A 17,757-nucleotide genomic window follows, 5' to 3' on the forward strand; every position below is an offset into this window, starting at 1 on the left:
AAGTAAAAACCGCAATATTGTAAAATATTTTGTATATTAATATATCTGTTTTAATATTTTAAAATACAATTTATTCCTTTGATGTCAAAGCTGAATTTTCAGTGTCACATGATCCTTCAGAAATCATTCTAATAATCATATTCTAATATTTGATGCTCAATAAACATTTCTTATTATTATCAACATTTAAAACAGACGGATTCTTTAATGAATAGAAAGTTTCAAAGAACAAGCATTTATTTGAAATGGGAAAACTTTCGTAGCATCATAAACATCTTTCTTTATCAATTAAAGGGATAGTTCACCCAAAAATTGTTGCCATTTTGGAGAGTATCACATACGTAAACAACGTATAGGCCTACAACACATGTACGCGGATACGTTGCTTATGCATTGATCTGAACGTAAACAACGTATTCGTGTACATGCGGTGCATACGTTGTTTACATATGTGATACTCTCCAAAATGGCGCTATAGGGTGAAGCAGAGGAGACGAATTGTTGAAAAGTCATTATTATTGTTTTCTTTGCGCACAGTGTTCTCGTAGCTTCGTAAAATTACGGTTGAACCCCTGATGTCACATGGATTATTTTAACAGTGTCCTTGCTACGTTTCTGAGCCTTGATTGTGTAAGGATCCTTGCTGTCTATGGGAGGGTCAGAAATATCTTGGATTTCATCCAAAATATCTTAATTTGTGTTCTGAAGATGAACGAAGGTCTTACAGGTTTGGAACGACATGAGGGTGAGTAATTAATGACAGAATTTTCATTTTTGGGTGAACTATCCCTTTAAATGCGTCCTTGCTGAATAAAAGTATTAAGTAGATATGCATCTATCATATTTGCCAGTCTGGTTTATTAACTTCAGAGACGCTTGTATTGGCAACCAGAGATAAATCTTACTTCAGAATACGTATGGCGTGGCTACAGCCGTCTCCTTCGACCTGAACCCCTTGGTGAGGAATCTCCATATTGGACAACTGCGAACACAATAACAGTAAACACAAAATGTGACATTTTCAACTAATAGCTTCAGATAATAAAGCACTGCTTTCACCATCTAATGGATATGAAGTACCTCACAGCGTAATCCGATGAGGGGCATGTTGGTGTCACACATGGCTACCAAGTGGGCCAGCTCCTTATTGAAGGCACACATCTCTCCTGACCTCTTGGGTTTCTTCGGTTCAATGGCACTTTGCTCTCCTGACAACTATGGAGTGACCAAAACAAGACTTCATTACATACAATAAAAAAGCTTAAAGCCACAAAAGAAAATATGTTTTCATCAGAAAATTTAGTTATGACATTTCAATTAAAAATTGTAATTGAGAAAAAATTAAAAATGAATCGTATGTATGGATGAATCGTTCACAATAATATCAATAACAGGCAAATACGACAAAGTGGTAACAAATGTTAAACGTTCAGTATATTCCGTTGAGTATCCCACCTTTCTCTTGGACCCAGGACGAGCCATTCGTCCAGATGAAATGTCCTGCACAAGCTCCTTCAGGTTGGACTTAAACTGCTGCAGCAGCTGAGCAGAAGGCAGCCCATCCTCACTCTCAATCGGACTCACAGACAGGAAGTAGTACTTATACTGGAGCTCTGTCAGATTGTTGGACACATCAAACATCTCGACCACCTGAGAAAGACGAGAGTTAATTAAATGTTTAATGTGTACACAAAAGCCTTTACCTGTGAGATAAATACATTAAAGTATTTACAATATAGTATTGTGGGAGGCGAGTGAGTTTGATGAAGAGGCGATGTTTTGACAGGTTGCCCACAGGATGCGTGGTTAAGTTAGATAGGTGGAGAGTGTCTGTGCACAGTGTGGGAAGATGTTTCACAGACTGTCGACATCTCTGCTCACCCAACCAGAATCTGTTTAAAACATAATATATTATCATCACTATCACAACATGAAACGCACCAAGAACGGGTAGCTTGACTGCTTACTTTAGCTGCTGTATCCATGTGACGATGCGCTTCATATCATCATTAATATTCTTCTCAATGTCGTCTAACATTGACTGATCTGGAAACAGACAAGCAAGGCAAGTTAAGTAGTTGATTTGTGCAAATAATCTGATGGGCATCCAATGGATATTTGACTTACCAACTCCATAGAGCATTGGCTGAAACATTCCTGAATGCAAATCGACAAATATGTGGAGGCACTCCGATCGGCCGCAGGGCTCCAGGATTGGTATGACTAGTGTGGGCAGTGCAGTCTCTATGAAGGCTGAAAAATAAACACACAAAATCAATCTCTTAATGCATATGAAATAAATAATTGATTTTGACTTTTGATGTTTTCTAGTTGAAGAATGGTTAAAAAAATAAAGATAAAGAATATTAAAAAAAGAAAATATAATAAATATATGTACACAATATTATTTTTACAGTATCAATGGCATTTTTAAATTTGCTTCCCTACACAATATAACGCATCCTCTCGTAATTTATTGCTTAATTACTGTAAATCAATTTAGTAACCAAGAACAGCAAATGCAAACCATTATATTCCCTCTATAAAAACACACACACACAGCAAGCAGCACAAGAATGGTCAAGATCATTGTGGTGTAAAATACTCACAGTTATCACTAGGGTTGCTACTTTTTAGGATGGCTTTGAGTTCTTGCAGTTTCTGATGTGAGCGGGCATGTACACTATCGATCAAAAGCTTTTCAACTGAGAGATGATCAATCTGAAAGAACAGCCCACAAACAGACATGATAAGCTTTCATCCTCAGTTATTATACACTACCATTCAAGATATTTTAATGTTGTTGAAAGAAGCTTTACTTATTGAGAAGCCATTACTCCAGTCTTCCGTGCTGATTTTGTGCTCAAGAAACTATTATCAATGTTGATACAGTTGTACTGCTTAAAAGTTTGGTAGAAACTGAGATACATTTTTAATAAATAAGAATAAAAAGCTAAAAAGAACAGCATTTATTTAAAAAATAAATTTTCTATAACATTAGAAATGTCTTTACTGTAACTTTTGATTCAATTCATGCATCCTTGTTGAATAATAGTATTGATTTCCCACAGACCCCAAACTTTTAAATGGTTGTGTATATTATCATCAAAGAAAAGCCCATACAATGATCATCGTTATGGAACTATCAATGTTATTATCAAAAAGGAGATTATATTAACTAATGATACTCACCCTCATGGCTCTTTCCATTAATCTGGAATCACAGGCAGGGAGTGGAGGCTCGTGGGAGATCTGTAATGGCTTGGATCCATCAGTCTCATCAATTCTGATGGTGACCTTGTGCACAGGTGCAGTGCCAGTCTTTCTACCCAGGACCTGTTGACTGCAAGGCAAGAATCATGAGATGCAAAACCAAAAGAGAAAAATTTAATTAAATCTCTGTAGCAAATTGGCAAATTTTGAAACCTACTTCCAGACAGACAACGTGAGGCACTTGGCAGGGACGTAGCGCTCGACCTGCACTAGATCACCCCACCGCTCTCTGATCAACATCAGAGTCTGGGAGTGCAACACCTCCAGCTGTAGTGATAGGCAAAACGAGTCTGATACCAATCATTAAGGAAACTGTTTTGATTTAACACTTTTTGTCACTACATCTTTTTGGAAAACAAAATTTCCACTTCATAGTTTTGTTGACTTGACTATTATTATAAAAGTATGGAAAACAGTGATAAAAAGGTAGTAGTTGTATCCAAACTAACTAGTAGTGCATTGCAAAATATATGGGCTGGTAAAACAAAAGCTATGCATTTAACCCCAAGAAGGGGCTGTTAATTGAGCAACCTATAAAATGTTCTACTAAAACAAAGAAACCAAACTTAGTCTTGATCTGAAAGGATACGGAGGCAGTTGTACATGTCCTGAAGAGGCTTGTCATCTCCAAACAGTCGGGACTGCACCAACTCGTGGATATAATTCACCTGCATGCTGTGGACCAATGCCCGTCCATCTAAATAAATGATATATAAATATTTATTATAGTAATTTAAAACATCTATTTATGAATAACTATTAATATTGTTTTATACATATAAATTAAAAACATACACTCCCATTCAAAAGTTTAGTTCATTTTTTTTTTTTTTAAGAAATAATATTATTTAGAAAGGGTGCATTAAACTGATCAAAAGTGACGGTAAAGACTTCTGCATTGTTACAAAAGATTTGTTTCAAATAAATGCTGTTCTTTTTTTCTATTCATCAAAGCATCCAGAAAAAAAAATTATCACAGTTTCCACAACAATATTAAGCAGCACAACTTTTGATAATAAGAAATTTCTAAGCACCAAATTAGCATATTAGAATGATTTCTGAAGGATCATGTGACCCTGATGACTGGAGTATTTGGCTGCTAAAATTTGTTATTTTTTTCCAACAAACAAATTACATTTTAAAATATATTAAAATACAAATCAGATATTTCAAATTGTAATAATATTTCATAATATTACAGTTTTTGCTGTAATTTTTATCAAATAAACAGTCTTGGTGAGTATGAAAGAGTCTTTTTAAAAACATTTTTAAAAATCTTATCGTCCCCAAACTTTTGAACAGTAGAGTAAATAAAATATGTAAAAAAATATATATTTATTTTTTTATAGTAGTAGTATATATTTATTTAATGCCACGTCAGCATCTTAGGCTATTTTCATGGCAAAAACAATTTAAAAAATACAAGTATAACAAATACAATAAAAACCAGCAAACAAACAAACACAAGTTATATTACACAAGATTTTTTACATTAACATATGATAAAAATTCTAAAACTTTTTCTTTATTTTTCATATATATTTAAATCAAATGTATGGAAAAGAAGGGTACATGCACAGGGGTTCCATCATATCTTATTTCTTATGTCTTATTATTACACATCTTACTAGGGCTGTGCGATTTGGGTGAAAATATCAAATTGCGATTTTTTTTTTGACAGATATTGCGATTGCGATTTGATTTGCGATTTTAAATTTGCAAAGTCAAGCTTCAGCTCAATATTGTCAATAATATGCAGCACAGTATGGGAAACTTTACTCGCCCATTGGCTTCACACAAGTAAGATCATTCATAATCAGAACAAAAAAACACACAAAACAAAAAAATAGAATAAAATGTTGGGAAACATATAACATACTTATTACAGGGCAGAATACGTCTTTGCCAGTAGATGTGTGGAGCTTGGAACTTACCCACAGTTAAGTTGGCCAGCTGCGGTGGCAAGTCAGTGGTGACTAGTCTGTGTCTCAGGATTTGATTGAGCTGATTTAGCGTTGTCTGCTTTTCTGCTTTGGTTATAGGGTCAGGAGGAATAATTTTGTCCTGTAAAAAAAAAAAAAAAAACACCATTGCTGTCCATTTCACATTTATAATATCCACTTTAGGCTCTTGAACACTGTGTTTGACTACTCACTCGGATACAGGTGGGCAGACGCGGATAAGACCCTGTGGTCAATACATCAATGGCGAAAGGGATGGCAAAACTAGGCAAACGTGCATGTACCAAGGCGTCCCTGGCCAGTGATGCCAGTCGATCGGCCGTGTCAACAAATAAATATGCTTGCTGATCCAGAAATGATGAGATCATCTGCAATCAGAACTAAGAATGAGTACTACCTCAACAAGAATGAAAATAGCTCAGATTGGAAGTGCGAAATAACTCACGTACCGCACATTTCTCCACCTTCCCAGCATTACTTGCCCATTTCACAAGAGCAAGCAGACGTACGAAGAGCTGCCGTGTCCGACTGGCAAACTGAACAATTTCAATTTTCCTGTAAGAGAGGACATAATCAGTTACATTCATATGCAAGCATAATCTATCTCAGGTTTTCTGTCTTTTAGAAGCCAAGGACCCTCAAATCCAGTGAGGGACCCCCGACCTAAAATCTGAAAAGTCATCTATACAGTTTTGTGAATATAGACCTAATTTGTATTGTAAAAAATGTATGTTATAAATATGTCTAAAATATTATTTGGAAAATAAATAATCACATTAGTGCAATTTTTTTATATATTTATTCACACATTCATTCATTTACTCATTAATTTATCTAGGTAAATAAATGAGTAAACATTTCTTTTTAAACTTTTCCATGAACCCCTAGCACTGCCTTGCAGCCCCCACTTGAAAACCTCTGGTGTAACCAATATTACATTCATGTTTTTGAGAATCTAAGTGGAAACTCCATGGTAGTTTCTTACCTTTCCATGTCTGTTTTTCGAGGAAGTCTGTGAAAATCATAAAGATAAGGTTAAATAACATCAAATGACAGCACAAAACATTTTACATCTAGACAACTTGGAAGACATGACATAATACAGATCCATAAAAGCAACAGAACAAGAAAATGTGCACATCTCTATTTATGCTCTTATTGCAATAACAGACCTGTGTCACCCACTATATCCACCATAAATTCACCTAGGCTGCTATAAGCAGACCATTCAATTAAACTAGCTTCATGTTAAAATATTACTTAGCCCTGACAAATTTTACATGGTTAACCAAATAATCATAGCCAGGTAAGAAGTCATACAAGGGTCAGGAAGAGTTGCAGCAACATCCCCACATAATTTATACCCCCATATAATCTCTACAAACTTAAAAATCAAGATTTATAAATGAGCTGACATGATCTGCATAGTAAAACATTTGTCAAGGAAACATATGGGCCAGTGCTAAACTAAATCTAACTTGATTTAAACATGCCTGACCAATGAGCAGAACAGGTCTGATCTCTCATGAACTCACAGCTCAGCCAGGAGAGTGATCTCATGGTAGGTTCGCTGCAGCAGGAACTCGATCAGGAGGCTCAGCCGGACTCCTTGAGTGGCCGGAGCTCCCGGAGGAGGCTGCGGGGCTGAGCTCGGACCCCCGGCGGGGACCAGCTGCCCGTCCGAACCGATTTGAACTGGAGCCATTTTAAATACAACGGCAGCGATGTACGGCCACGGATCCGACACTTTCCACTCGCGTTTACCGCAAACTAGTTTGAGAGAATATTATCACACGTTCGTCCTAATGTTTATAAGCGGCGGAAACAATTTCAACCCATGAAGAAAAGAAGAAATGAGTCTGTAACGTGTTGGATGTGGAGAGATGGAGCCCCGCCATCACCCACTGGAGCTGAAGCAGGAAACAAAACTCTTCTTTCCCTAAATGGCGCTGGATAAATTATTTAAAATAAAAGTCTGAAAGCCAAAAACGTGATTTTAAAAGGATTACATTAGTTTTATTTACGTTTTATTTCTTTCACAGTACATAAAAACGGAAGACTAACTTAATTTTTTTTAAATACATCTTGTCTGTATGTGGAGTCAAATAACATTTTAAGCGACAGTAGCTGCTGGAAAAGGAAAGCCTAAGAGACCTTTATTTTGCCAAGCTAAACGGCCGGATAGTATGGAGAACGAAACCTGCAAAAACAATAAATAAATACACAAATAAATAAATAAATATGCAAATAAATAAATAAATGTCTGTATAAATACACAAATTCTTGTTTAAATACATATATAAATAATTAAACATGTGATTAAAGTAGGCAAATAAATTAAATAAATTGGTGGACAAATGGAAAATGTTTAATTAAATGCTAAACTCATCCTATTTATTTTCCTTTGTTAAACAAGAATACGTGTATTTATGCACACATTTATTTATTTATTTGTGTATTTATTGTTTTTGCAGGTTTCGTCCTCCATAGGACAGAATGTCCAGTTTGGAATTTGTTTTAATACATCAAGCATGACAAAGTAATACTAGTTTTAAAAAACTGGTTCATTTTATGAAATGTATGCTAATAATATTTCACAAACAAATCAAACAACGACAGTTCTATTCACTTTTTTTTTCTCATTATGAACAGGACTTCTGAAAACGAAATATCATATAGAGAACAAAAAAATATGGATGAAATACTTTGCCACAATAATAATGTTATGTACCAAAACGACATTTATTCAAATGTTTTAAATGTTATGTTTGGGTTATTTTTGCATGCAATTTTATTTATAGATCTAATCAGTACTGGTTGGTTACTGTAGTCAAAAGTGAAACAAAGTGATAAATATTGGTGTAATTCAATAATAAATAAATAATTAATTATTTATAATAAATATATAATATGAGTCTAATTATTTATTTAAATAATTATAACATAAAAACTAATATAATCAGCCTGTAATATAATTATAATATAATTAATAATATAATATCCCTAATATGGTTGGCCTTTGCCCAGTATTTTCATTGCTTTCCAACCATCCAATCACCTGCTGGGAAGTTTACAGTAGATCAAGTGAACTGCATAAATTATTTTGAACCTAACGACCTAAGTTTCCATATTAATACTCAAAACAAATATTTCAAATGGTTAAAACGTCGAGTTAAAATAATAGACAACATAACTACACACTATAAAATCAAACAGGTAATACGCAAGGTAAAATTAAAAACCTGTGCATATGCCAGGTTTCGGTGTAGGGGAGGAGTTTATATAAACAGCTCAGCTCAGCTCAGTTAGAGACCGATGGGAGAGACGCACTAAACTCTACATGGAGAATCACTTTAATGATCAAAGCACGGAATGTTCCGCCAGTTCAGACAGCAACGACTGCCAGAGGTATGAACCTGACTTTATATTACTATGATGAAGTGATGTTACTTATAAAATACAAATCGCTATATTATGGAAAGTGGAACGGTCGCCACGAGATGGTCCAAAACACCTGTGCGTCAGGTGATGCTTGCGTCTGTGTCAATATGAACACTTAAACAAATAAAAGACATTTCAGAAAATGTAATGTAAAAAAATAATAATAATGAACTCGTTTTATTTTAGCTTCATATTGTTATGGTATTTCCATTAAAGTTTCTGTTATTATTTTTTAACAGTATTCCCACAAGTCTTTAAAACAAGTCTTTAAATGTGTTTCTAGGGTAGACCAATATGGATTTGAGAGAGCGGAAGATTTCAACTATGAATCCTATGAGGACTTTATGTCCAAGCATTTAGCTGTTGTCACTAGAAGGTCAAAGAAGTGGTCGAAACTTTTGCAGGGCACTGTAAATGTTGAGAAAAATATAAAAGGTAGGCAATTGAATTTAGTTAATTTATTTTATTATTTTATTTTATTGAATCGACACATAAAGGATAAATAATTGTTTTCACTTTTTAAAGCTGTCATTTGGGTTTGCAGTGAAGCGATATGTGAGGAAGGGGGTTCCATGTGAACATCGCACTCAGATCTGGATGGCAGCTAGTGGAGCCCAGGACCAGTTGGACAGAAATCCTGGCTACTATCATTCTCTATTAAAGGCTGAGCATGACCCTAAAATAGAAGAGGTTATACGTGCTGGTAAGTTATTTCTCCAGTCATGAAACCATGTTTTATTTTAAAGCATAGTTTTAAATCAGATTGGATGGGACATATGGGAAACCAAATATTTCTGAGATTTTTTTTTTCCAGATATGCACAGAACCTTTCCTGACAACATTCAGTTCCGTGCCTCCTCCCAGCCATGTTTACAAAAAGCCCTGTTTAATGTACTTCTGGCTTATGGACACCACAATAAGGATGTTGGTTACTGTCAGGTACTACTGTCATGTACACATGCCCTTTTACACACATGGCCACTATAACTAAAGTGTCGCTTGAATCCAGGATGTATTGAAGTTCCTACTGTAGATGAGAATCTAAAACTATTGTTTTGTATATACTAGAGAATAGTCAATTATAACGAGTGAGGAAGTACGACACTCTAAACTGCTGTAATTTTGTGTTGTTTACCCTGTCAATATAATGACTGAACCTGTTGTACCCGTCTGCATTCAAATCATTAGGCTGCTGAAATGTATCCCTTGTTGCCTTTTTAGGGAATGAATTTTATTGCTGGATACCTCCTCATCATCACCAAAGATGAAGAGAAGTCTTTCTGGTTAATGGATGCTTTACTTGGCAAGATCTTACCAGGTCGGTCACTTTTAGCCACTATTGTATATAACCAGGACTGCATAGGTTAATCATTCTATTAATCAAAATGTAATAAACTGTTCCACAACCTGAAACAACTTTCTGTTTCAGATGACATCATCTAGACCTTGTGGGCGGGGAAAATAATGTTAACCAATAGCCAAATAGCTGTTTAGCCATTGTTTTATGCTAGTGCTGTTGGTAATTTAAACTTAAATCTTGCCATTCGTTAAAGAGATAGTTCCCCACAAAAATGTGTATTCTGTCATCATTTACTCACCCTCATGTCACCAAACCGTTATGGCTTTCCTTCTCCTGGAAGATAAGAACAAAATGTTTGAGAATTAGCTCCATATGTGTCCATATTTGGGAAGTCAATGGTCACCAAAACTATTTGGTTACCAATATCTTGTGTTCCGCAGAAAAAAGAAAGTCATACAGGTTTGAAATAACTTGAGGGGGAGTACATGAAGACAAAATTGTAATTTTTGGGTAAACTATTCTTTTAACACAGCAATTTCATATTTGATAACTGTAATGTTAATGTAATAAATGCTCTGCAAAGTTAATGATAGTTTTGAAGTGCTCAAATCACCCCACCACATACATCTGAATAAGTTATAAATACTCAGAAATTATGAATTCATCATAAATCCATTTTTTATCATGTTCCATATATATGTTTTTTTTTTTTTATCTAGACTATTACACACCAACAATGCTGGGGCTTCAAATGGATCAAGAGGTGCTTGGAGAGCTTGTCAGGATGAAGGTTCCTGCTGTCTGGCAGGTCATGAATAGACACAATGTAATGTGGACCCTGGTGGTCTCACGCTGGTTCATCTGCCTGTATGTTGACATACTTCCTGTAGAGGTGAGGATGAAGTCAAAGGTTGTACTTTGTGAAAAGAATTCAGTGGTAAGCTTTGCAGTCACTGAATTCATACAATTGTAAAATCTTATGATATCACTAGTTGGTTTTATGTAGCATAAGTAGAGTTTGTAATGGCAATATTGAATGTAAAGATGCGTAGCCTTGTGTTTTTCTCAGACAGTGCTGAGAATATGGGACTGCCTGTTTTACGAGGGATCCAAGATCCTGTTCCGAGTGGCTTTGACGCTGATTCGTCACCATCAGAACCTCATCTCACAGGCACAGAGTCTCCCAGAAATCTGCGAACGCTTCAAACAGATCACTCACGGGGAGTACGTAGAGGACTGCCATACATTCATGCAGGTAAATTCTGTGGATGCTGTTTATTCACCAACTAAACTAATACTTACAGACCTCTTTATAATGATGTGTTTGTTCTTAAGTTTGTTTGTTTGTCTTCTCCCTTCAGAAAATCTTTATGGAGCCTGGAGTTCTCTCTACAGCAACAATTACTAAACTCAGGAAGATGTGTAGGAATCACATTACTTCTGCCTAAAACCCTCCTTTACACTAAATGGTGAACATGGACATACAGTTCTGCATTTTCAGCATGTGAGATGAGAATTTATTACTTACTGTGTGGAAAAACTTTATGGTATGTTAAGCTTTTATATGAATATTTTAAACATAATGAAAGGGATACACTACCTTTCAAAAGTTTGGGGTCAGTAAGATTTTTTTTTTGAAAGATGTCTCTTAAGATTACCAAGCCTGCATTTATTTGATCAAAAATACAGCAAAACAGTAACATTGTAAAGTATAATTTACAATTTAAAACAATGTTTTCTATTTATATAGAAAAGTTTAAAGATGTAATTTATTCCTGTGATGGCAAAAGCGGAATTTTTTTCAGCCATTACTCCAGTCTTCGGTGTCACATGAGCCTTTAGAAATCATTCTAATTTGCTGATTTGGTGTTGATTAATATTAATATTTCATGGATACCGTGATAAATATTGTTTGATTAATGGAAAACCAATAAAGCATTTATTATTTGACATTTGATCAATTTAATGTGTCCTTGCTGAATAAAATTATTAATTTTTCAAAAGATTTTACTGACCCCAACCCTTTGAACAGTAGTTCACCCAAAAAATGTTATCATTTACTGGAGGCATGCCATCCCAAACCTGTATGATCTTTCGCCTACTGATATTTACTGGTACCTACCTACTGGTAGATATTTAGAATTTTCATTTTTGAGTGAACAATCTAAGAAGAATTAACTTTTTACTTTTTTTTTTTTTTTTTACTAATAGCAATCAGTTTTGTGTTATAACTAAAGGTTTTAACTAAATAAAGATGTTTAACAAGCAAACTCTTTTTCTTGGCTTTTATTTTTCACTTTATTTAGAAACTTAGAATCGCATTCCCTTAAAACATGAACTTCATAGCAATCAAGGCAACACTTCAATATCCACAACAACTCCATTTATGCAGTCATTCCATATGAAGGTGCATTAGAAAGGAGAGATTCATCCACCATATGATCAAGCGTGTTTTTAGTGCACTCCTTGTGTTTGTAACAGTTAACCATTTACCTGGGCCTATAATAGTCTAAACCTACGTCAAGTTATTCAGAACTTCCTGTTGTGTTAGTGTGAATCACACCCTTTGTCCATCCAGTAGTGCAAAAAACCATAATATATCCTCACTCTAGCAGAATTTCCCTTTTTAACATTTTTGAATGAGTGCAAATACAATGCTAAATGGAAGCAAGCAGGCTATATAGTTTTGATATGTAGTATAAGAGGGAAACAGAGCTATTTAGTGTTATTGAGGGGTATTCTACTCTAGAAAGTGGATATTCTATTTGTATAAGTTAAGAATCTCTTCTGTACCCACTGCCTCAGCAGATCTGGAGAGATCCAGGCTAGATGTGGAATTTATTTTCATTAAAACTTAGTACCAAATTGACATCTGACTCAACACTGTTATGCAAGGCTTTTTTAACAGAATTAAATTAATTATTTTTCTCCAATCTGTTGAATCTCAAAAGCTGTATAGTGTTCAACTCCAAATGAAATCACTTTGAGATCAGGATCAGGAAGTAGTGTTAAATATCTAGTCCCTTTTATACCGAGCAGTAACAGCCTCATTAGTTTTCCCTAAATCCTTGTATTTATATAAATAAACGCATGAGGTTAAATTTAAGAATATGAGGTACCAAACAGATCGTATGCTTTCTAACCCAGATTAAGCCTAAATAACAACAAACACCAGGCATTTCTCTAGATAAGCATAATCTGGTTCCTGGAAACAATAACTTAGCATGACCTAGAGCCTCAAACACACCTTTGATTTTTCCCTGAACCCTTAAGTATGCATTAATTATACTATGTTTAACATAATACAACAAAAAGTCCAGGAAGCGCAGGTCCACCTGAGCGGTGGCAGGGTGAGACACCAGCAGAGGGCAGGGCGGGTTAAAAACTAGGCAGCTGCAGTTGTCATAGTGTTGAGTCCAGATGAGAGCAGAAATCGGTGGTGCCTACACATCCTGGCTTGAAGATTACATGAGGTTAGATGGTCTGGTAGCCCGCATGACTTCTCTTCCTGCCAATAAGGTAGGCCAGGATCACGATGAGCACTAGAACAGCCAATGCAGCACCCACAATAATGGGAATCAACATGTCGTCCTCATCTAGATCACACTCCTCAGCTAGAACAGAGACAGAGCAAGAGGAGAGAAAGGGAGATGGTGGTGAAAAAACTAAAGAAAAATTGGAAAACACAAATCGTATGTATCTGTTTTGTATGTGTAATCGTATGTATGTGTATATGTAAATATGTATGCATGTATGTGTGTGTGTATATATATATATATATATATATATATATATATATATATATATACATACACACACAGTCAAAACAAAATTTATTCAGACACTTTCAACATTTCTCACATTATCAGTTTATTCGCTATAGTTTAGAAAATGGTAATAAAATATGACAAGATCTCAAGAGTTAAACTGACTGAGAACAAATTTGATCTTGATAATGTTAGATAACTTTGATAGAAAGGTATGTAACAAAACATGCTCAGGTCAGTGTCAAATCTCATTTTTGGTCCCAAATTTGGATAAATTTTACTTTTAAAAGTAACTTTCCCCAACACTGGTCAGAACAGTGTTGATAATGTCAGATAACTTTGATAGAAAGGTATATAATGAATTAGGTTGAATAGCTGTCAGCTGTTAAATTTAAGTACACAATTAGATAATACCAATTCAGGTCAACCAATTAACAAGCAATGCTTAATTTTGTTTTGTGGTGTAAAAAGGTCGCATTGGCAATTAAAGAAAAAACACTTAAGCAAAAAATGGTCAGGTCAAAGTGTATGAATAATTTTTGGTCCCAAATTTTGATCAGTTTTACTGGTAGTCCACTGTATGAAGAATATCTTGCATCCACTAGTAAAAAAAAAAAAATAAAATTATATCTGGTGTCTGAATAATTTTTGGTTTGACTGAAATTATTCAGATGGCAGATATAATGTTTTATATATTTCTTTTTTTTTTTACTAGTGGGTGCAGGACACTATAGTTTTTTTTTTTTGCCAAAAGAAATTATAGAAGAAAATATGGCAAAAAATGGCAAAATATAAACATACTTTAGATTTTTTTTTTAAATTAAAATTCTAGTAATATTGTTGCTTGTCATTTTTATTGGATGAACGACACAGTAACCAGATTTGAAGGTTATTGAGTTTATCAGCTTCACATTGTTATGACAACTAAGCATTTTATGCTGCGGATTAATCTTGTGTTGAACCCAGAACATTCCTTGAAGAATTAAAGGACAAAACTAAGAAATATTTAAAGAGAGAAAAGAAAAAAAACCTGCTCCAAAATCTCCATTGACACCAAAAGGCTGCACTTGAAGCTGGAAAGTGTTGAGAGAGAAATCCTGTGTAACGCTCAAGGTCTTCTCCTTCTGACACATGTAAGAGTGGCCCAGGGTTCCCACCATGTAGTTCAGAGTGGTGTTCCTGAAAACAAGGCGCTCTGAGCAAAAAAATAAAACATTATAGAATTTGCTGATTTTAAAAACTAAAACTATTAAACATGGAATATTTAATACTGACTTACTAGCCATATCAGGCAATGCAGCTGACAACTCCAACCCACTAAGATGATACTTGTTTGATGTGGAATTCTGAAAAGGAAACAAGCATATTTCAAATGATATGATAATACCAACATGGCCTGAATAATTTAAGAGGGCATTAGTGTAAATAATTGGAGGAGATGCGAAACTTACCAAAGAAAAGCTGAAAGTCAGAGTAATGTTGTCCTCAGTGAGTATGAGAGTTGCACTGTCCGGATCGCAGGATCCAGAGAATTTAACCAGGTTTGGATGCAGGTTCAAGACCTCCTGGACAGTCTGGAAAGAAAGGTATGTTTACATTTAGATTACATTTACAAATGAGGACTAAACCTTCATTACTCTGAATTATAATCATAAAATAGTCATACAAATCCCAGCAAATCCCTTTATTTACATGACAACCCAAGGAATTTTAATAATGGCAAAATAAATGGTATTTGTCATAGAAATGAAGCATACAGGTCCTTTTTCTATGTGTCATCTCAGGTGCACAACAAGCTAAGAATGGAAAATTAAACTGTCAATTAAAAAAGTTTGTTTGTTTACCCACTGAACAGAAAAATAGATATTTAGCAGAATGTTTCAAGCTACTCCTATCCAATGAAAGTGAAAGCTGCATGTGCAAGTACTTTGCCATGAGAGCTCGAAATAAAGCTAATGTTGAGTTGCAGTCCCATCCGTGCCAAGAGACAGACAGCATCAGTGGCATTGGTGACATTGTAGCTGCCTCGCTCGGGGGGTCCAGGGGTTGCAGGAGAAGCTGGAGGAGAGCTGGTTTCAGGGGCGACCACAGTAGGAGGAACATCAGCAGTCAAAGTCTGATGTATAGTGAGAGCTGGAACGGTAATGTCATTATTTTTAAAAGGCTCAAGATGAGTTGTAGCACTGGTTAGATTTAAAGTTGCACTAAGTAAATTTTTGCTACACTATGCTTATTCATTCCAATAGCAAACGTAATTTTAGACTATATACTGACAGCTATTGGCATGAATGCATTGCATTAGTTTACTAAATGCTGCTGCTTCACCAAGCCAGTTTATATTTTTTGTTATTATCATAATTATTAGATGAAGCAAACTGTACAACAGGCTGTTCAGTTAATGGCAATATGGTGGCACCCATGAGGGGGCAACCCCTTAGGTGTCCACAGTACAGTTTCTTTTTTATATATAGCTACTGAGCCTTACTAAAAGTACATAATCATCTAATTTCTTAATTTTATAAACGTTTAAAATGTATAAACTGGTATTCAAAATAGAGCATGGATATGGTAGTTTTATAAGTCATATCTGTAAATATGCAAAAATATTTCCCTCCAAATGAGAAATACTCAGCTTTTCTTACACAGCAGACATAACGTTGGCCACGGTTTTGCAGGAATAAACATTATTATTTAAAAAAGACATAAGAAAGAAACATTAAATTAAGAAAGAAAAACTGTACAGTTAGCGTCCCCATTAATATATGGACTGGACCGTTTCGTATTATTAATTAATTAACCAAAATATAACCAGACCAAATAGTCCCGCAGCCCAAAATACACAATATTTAAATCAAACTTACCCAACAGCAGGCTAAAAATTGTCCCGGAGGGCATGTTTTGTTTGCGGATGACGGGGATCATGTTTCTTGCCAAAGTCAATCAAAACACACTCGATAGAAAAACAGATGATGGCAGACTGTGCAATATGCGCCTTCAAACGGACTCTTCAGATAACTGTTGTTATGGTGCAGACGTATACGACCGCTTTGAACTGCCGCTGTGCCAAATCTACATCTGATAAACGCACTAGGTCAGATTTGTTTAGTTTCTCGTAACCGCAGCAGAAACACTAGCGTCATGTGAGCGACTGCTAGCATCACGCAGCAGCAGCAATGCGCACGCGCAACCTATTCTTGTTTTTGTTTTAAATGCATTTTTGTTGTTGTTTTAGAACAGATAGAACACAATGTACCATGGAGTGCTGCTATCCATATCGATAATAAATTAAATAATAATAATAATAAATTATTCAGGATGTATCACATTTCAGAAATTAACATTTCTGTAAGCGTTGTGATAAATTATTAGTTCCTGGATAGTCAGTGAATCATAAAATAATTCAAATAATCGTAAAAATACACATCCATGCATAACATTTCCTGTAGTGTAGTATTTCATCGTGTGGTTGGATAACTATAACGGGCCACAGAAGCAACTGCGTCCGTGCGTGCGTGTGTGTGCATTTTGATTAGTCGTGTTTAATATTTTGACAGTTATAAACAAGTAAGTTATTGCCTATATTGTATGTTCCCTGTCGTTAAGCGGTACTTAAAGAATGGTGAAATATCGTGAAAATGTAGGCTAGATAGATAGATTTAAAAGTAGCTACACATAAGTGATCTAAAATAAGTGATGTAAAGAGCAATGGAATGAGGATACATGTGACTTAAGATACTCCTAAGTGTCACATCACAGAGACAATTTACAAGGAGGCGAAAGATTTTAGGACCATTCCGCAATGCCATCACAGAAGTGTGATACCTGACCTGTTACCCTTTTATGTTGCTTGCAGTGGTTTATTTAAAGAGCCATAATGATCTTATGAAACGTATCTAACACTTGCAGCAATTATAAGGGAGACTGGAGCTAGTGTTCAAACTTTTTACTCCAGTGAATATTTCTCAAGGTAGATTTATAATGAAAAATCAGTTTCTGCACAGACAAGTGATAGAGA

The 17,757-nt window shown here is 35.1% G+C and overlaps 3 protein-coding genes across 3 annotated transcripts in view; 1 reads left to right on the top strand and 2 right to left on the bottom strand.

Moving 5' to 3' along the window:
- Positions 1-7,157, bottom strand: part of LOC107748179 (mediator of RNA polymerase II transcription subunit 14-like) — a 14,923-nt gene extending 7,766 nt beyond the window's left edge. The window contains exons 1-16 of the mRNA XM_016562880.1: positions 6,770-7,157; positions 6,220-6,246; positions 5,684-5,789; positions 5,429-5,602; positions 5,208-5,337; positions 5,031-5,063; positions 3,863-3,970; positions 3,431-3,563; positions 3,193-3,343; positions 2,610-2,721; positions 2,128-2,253; positions 1,968-2,046; positions 1,733-1,892; positions 1,456-1,650; positions 1,081-1,215; positions 906-982 (exon numbers count right to left, since the gene is read on the bottom strand). Coding sequence (XP_016418366.1) covers positions 906-982; positions 1,081-1,215; positions 1,456-1,650; positions 1,733-1,892; positions 1,968-2,046; positions 2,128-2,253; positions 2,610-2,721; positions 3,193-3,343; positions 3,431-3,563; positions 3,863-3,970; positions 5,031-5,063; positions 5,208-5,337; positions 5,429-5,602; positions 5,684-5,789; positions 6,220-6,246; positions 6,770-6,939 — 1,916 coding nt within the window. The 5' untranslated portion in view covers positions 6,940-7,157. The remainder of the gene's footprint in view (positions 1-905; positions 983-1,080; positions 1,216-1,455; positions 1,651-1,732; positions 1,893-1,967; positions 2,047-2,127; positions 2,254-2,609; positions 2,722-3,192; positions 3,344-3,430; positions 3,564-3,862; positions 3,971-5,030; positions 5,064-5,207; positions 5,338-5,428; positions 5,603-5,683; positions 5,790-6,219; positions 6,247-6,769) is intronic.
- A 1,397-nt stretch (positions 7,158-8,554) lies between these two features.
- On the top strand, positions 8,555-11,563 carry LOC107748194 (growth hormone-regulated TBC protein 1-A-like). Its single transcript, XM_016562896.1, has 8 exons — positions 8,555-8,642; positions 8,959-9,110; positions 9,220-9,378; positions 9,490-9,614; positions 9,897-9,993; positions 10,695-10,867; positions 11,045-11,230; positions 11,337-11,563. Exons 1-8 carry the CDS (start codon positions 8,575-8,577, stop codon positions 11,421-11,423), a joined length of 1,047 nt encoding a protein of 348 aa, XP_016418382.1. The 5' UTR covers positions 8,555-8,574; the 3' UTR covers positions 11,424-11,563.
- A 691-nt stretch (positions 11,564-12,254) lies between these two features.
- LOC107748140 (lysosome-associated membrane glycoprotein 1-like) lies at positions 12,255-16,904 on the bottom strand. The gene is made up of 6 exons (XM_016562808.1): positions 16,604-16,904; positions 15,670-15,875; positions 15,194-15,316; positions 15,022-15,088; positions 14,773-14,937; positions 12,255-13,589 (listed from the first exon to the last, which is right to left on the bottom strand). Exons 1-6 carry the CDS (start codon positions 16,662-16,664, stop codon positions 13,450-13,452), a joined length of 762 nt encoding a protein of 253 aa, XP_016418294.1. The 5' UTR covers positions 16,665-16,904; the 3' UTR covers positions 12,255-13,449.
- Between the last annotated feature and the right edge of the window lie 853 nt (positions 16,905-17,757).

The sequence above is a fragment of the Sinocyclocheilus rhinocerous genome, unplaced genomic scaffold, assembly GCF_001515625.1.
Source record: "Sinocyclocheilus rhinocerous isolate Xijiao unplaced genomic scaffold, SAMN03320098_v1.1 scaffold289, whole genome shotgun sequence".
Classification (NCBI taxonomy): domain Eukaryota; kingdom Metazoa; phylum Chordata; class Actinopteri; order Cypriniformes; family Cyprinidae; genus Sinocyclocheilus; species Sinocyclocheilus rhinocerous.

What these genes read in the sequence shown, in the direction of transcription:
- LOC107748194 (XM_016562896.1), top strand. Translation starts at nt 8,575, where the DNA reads ATGGAGAATCACTTTAATGATCAAAGCACGGAATGTTCCGCCAGTTCA. An exon ending in ACTTGGCAAGATCTTACCAG is followed by an intron (nt 9,994 to 10,694) that starts GTCGGTCACTTT and finishes TTTTTTATCTAG; the next exon opens with ACTATTACACACCAACAATG. An exon ending in ACTGCCATACATTCATGCAG is followed by an intron (nt 11,231 to 11,336) that starts GTAAATTCTGTG and finishes TTCTCCCTTCAG; the next exon opens with AAAATCTTTATGGAGCCTGG.
- LOC107748140 (XM_016562808.1), bottom strand. Translation starts at nt 16,664, where the DNA reads ATGATCCCCGTCATCCGCAAACAAAACATGCCCTCCGGGACAATTTTT. An exon ending in TGACTTTCAGCTTTTCTTTG is followed by an intron (nt 15,089 to 15,193) that starts GTAAGTTTCGCA and finishes TTTCCTTTTCAG; the next exon opens with AATTCCACATCAAACAAGTA. An exon ending in CAATGGAGATTTTGGAGCAG is followed by an intron (nt 13,590 to 14,772) that starts GTTTTTTTTCTT and finishes TCTCTGTTCTAG; the next exon opens with CTGAGGAGTGTGATCTAGAT.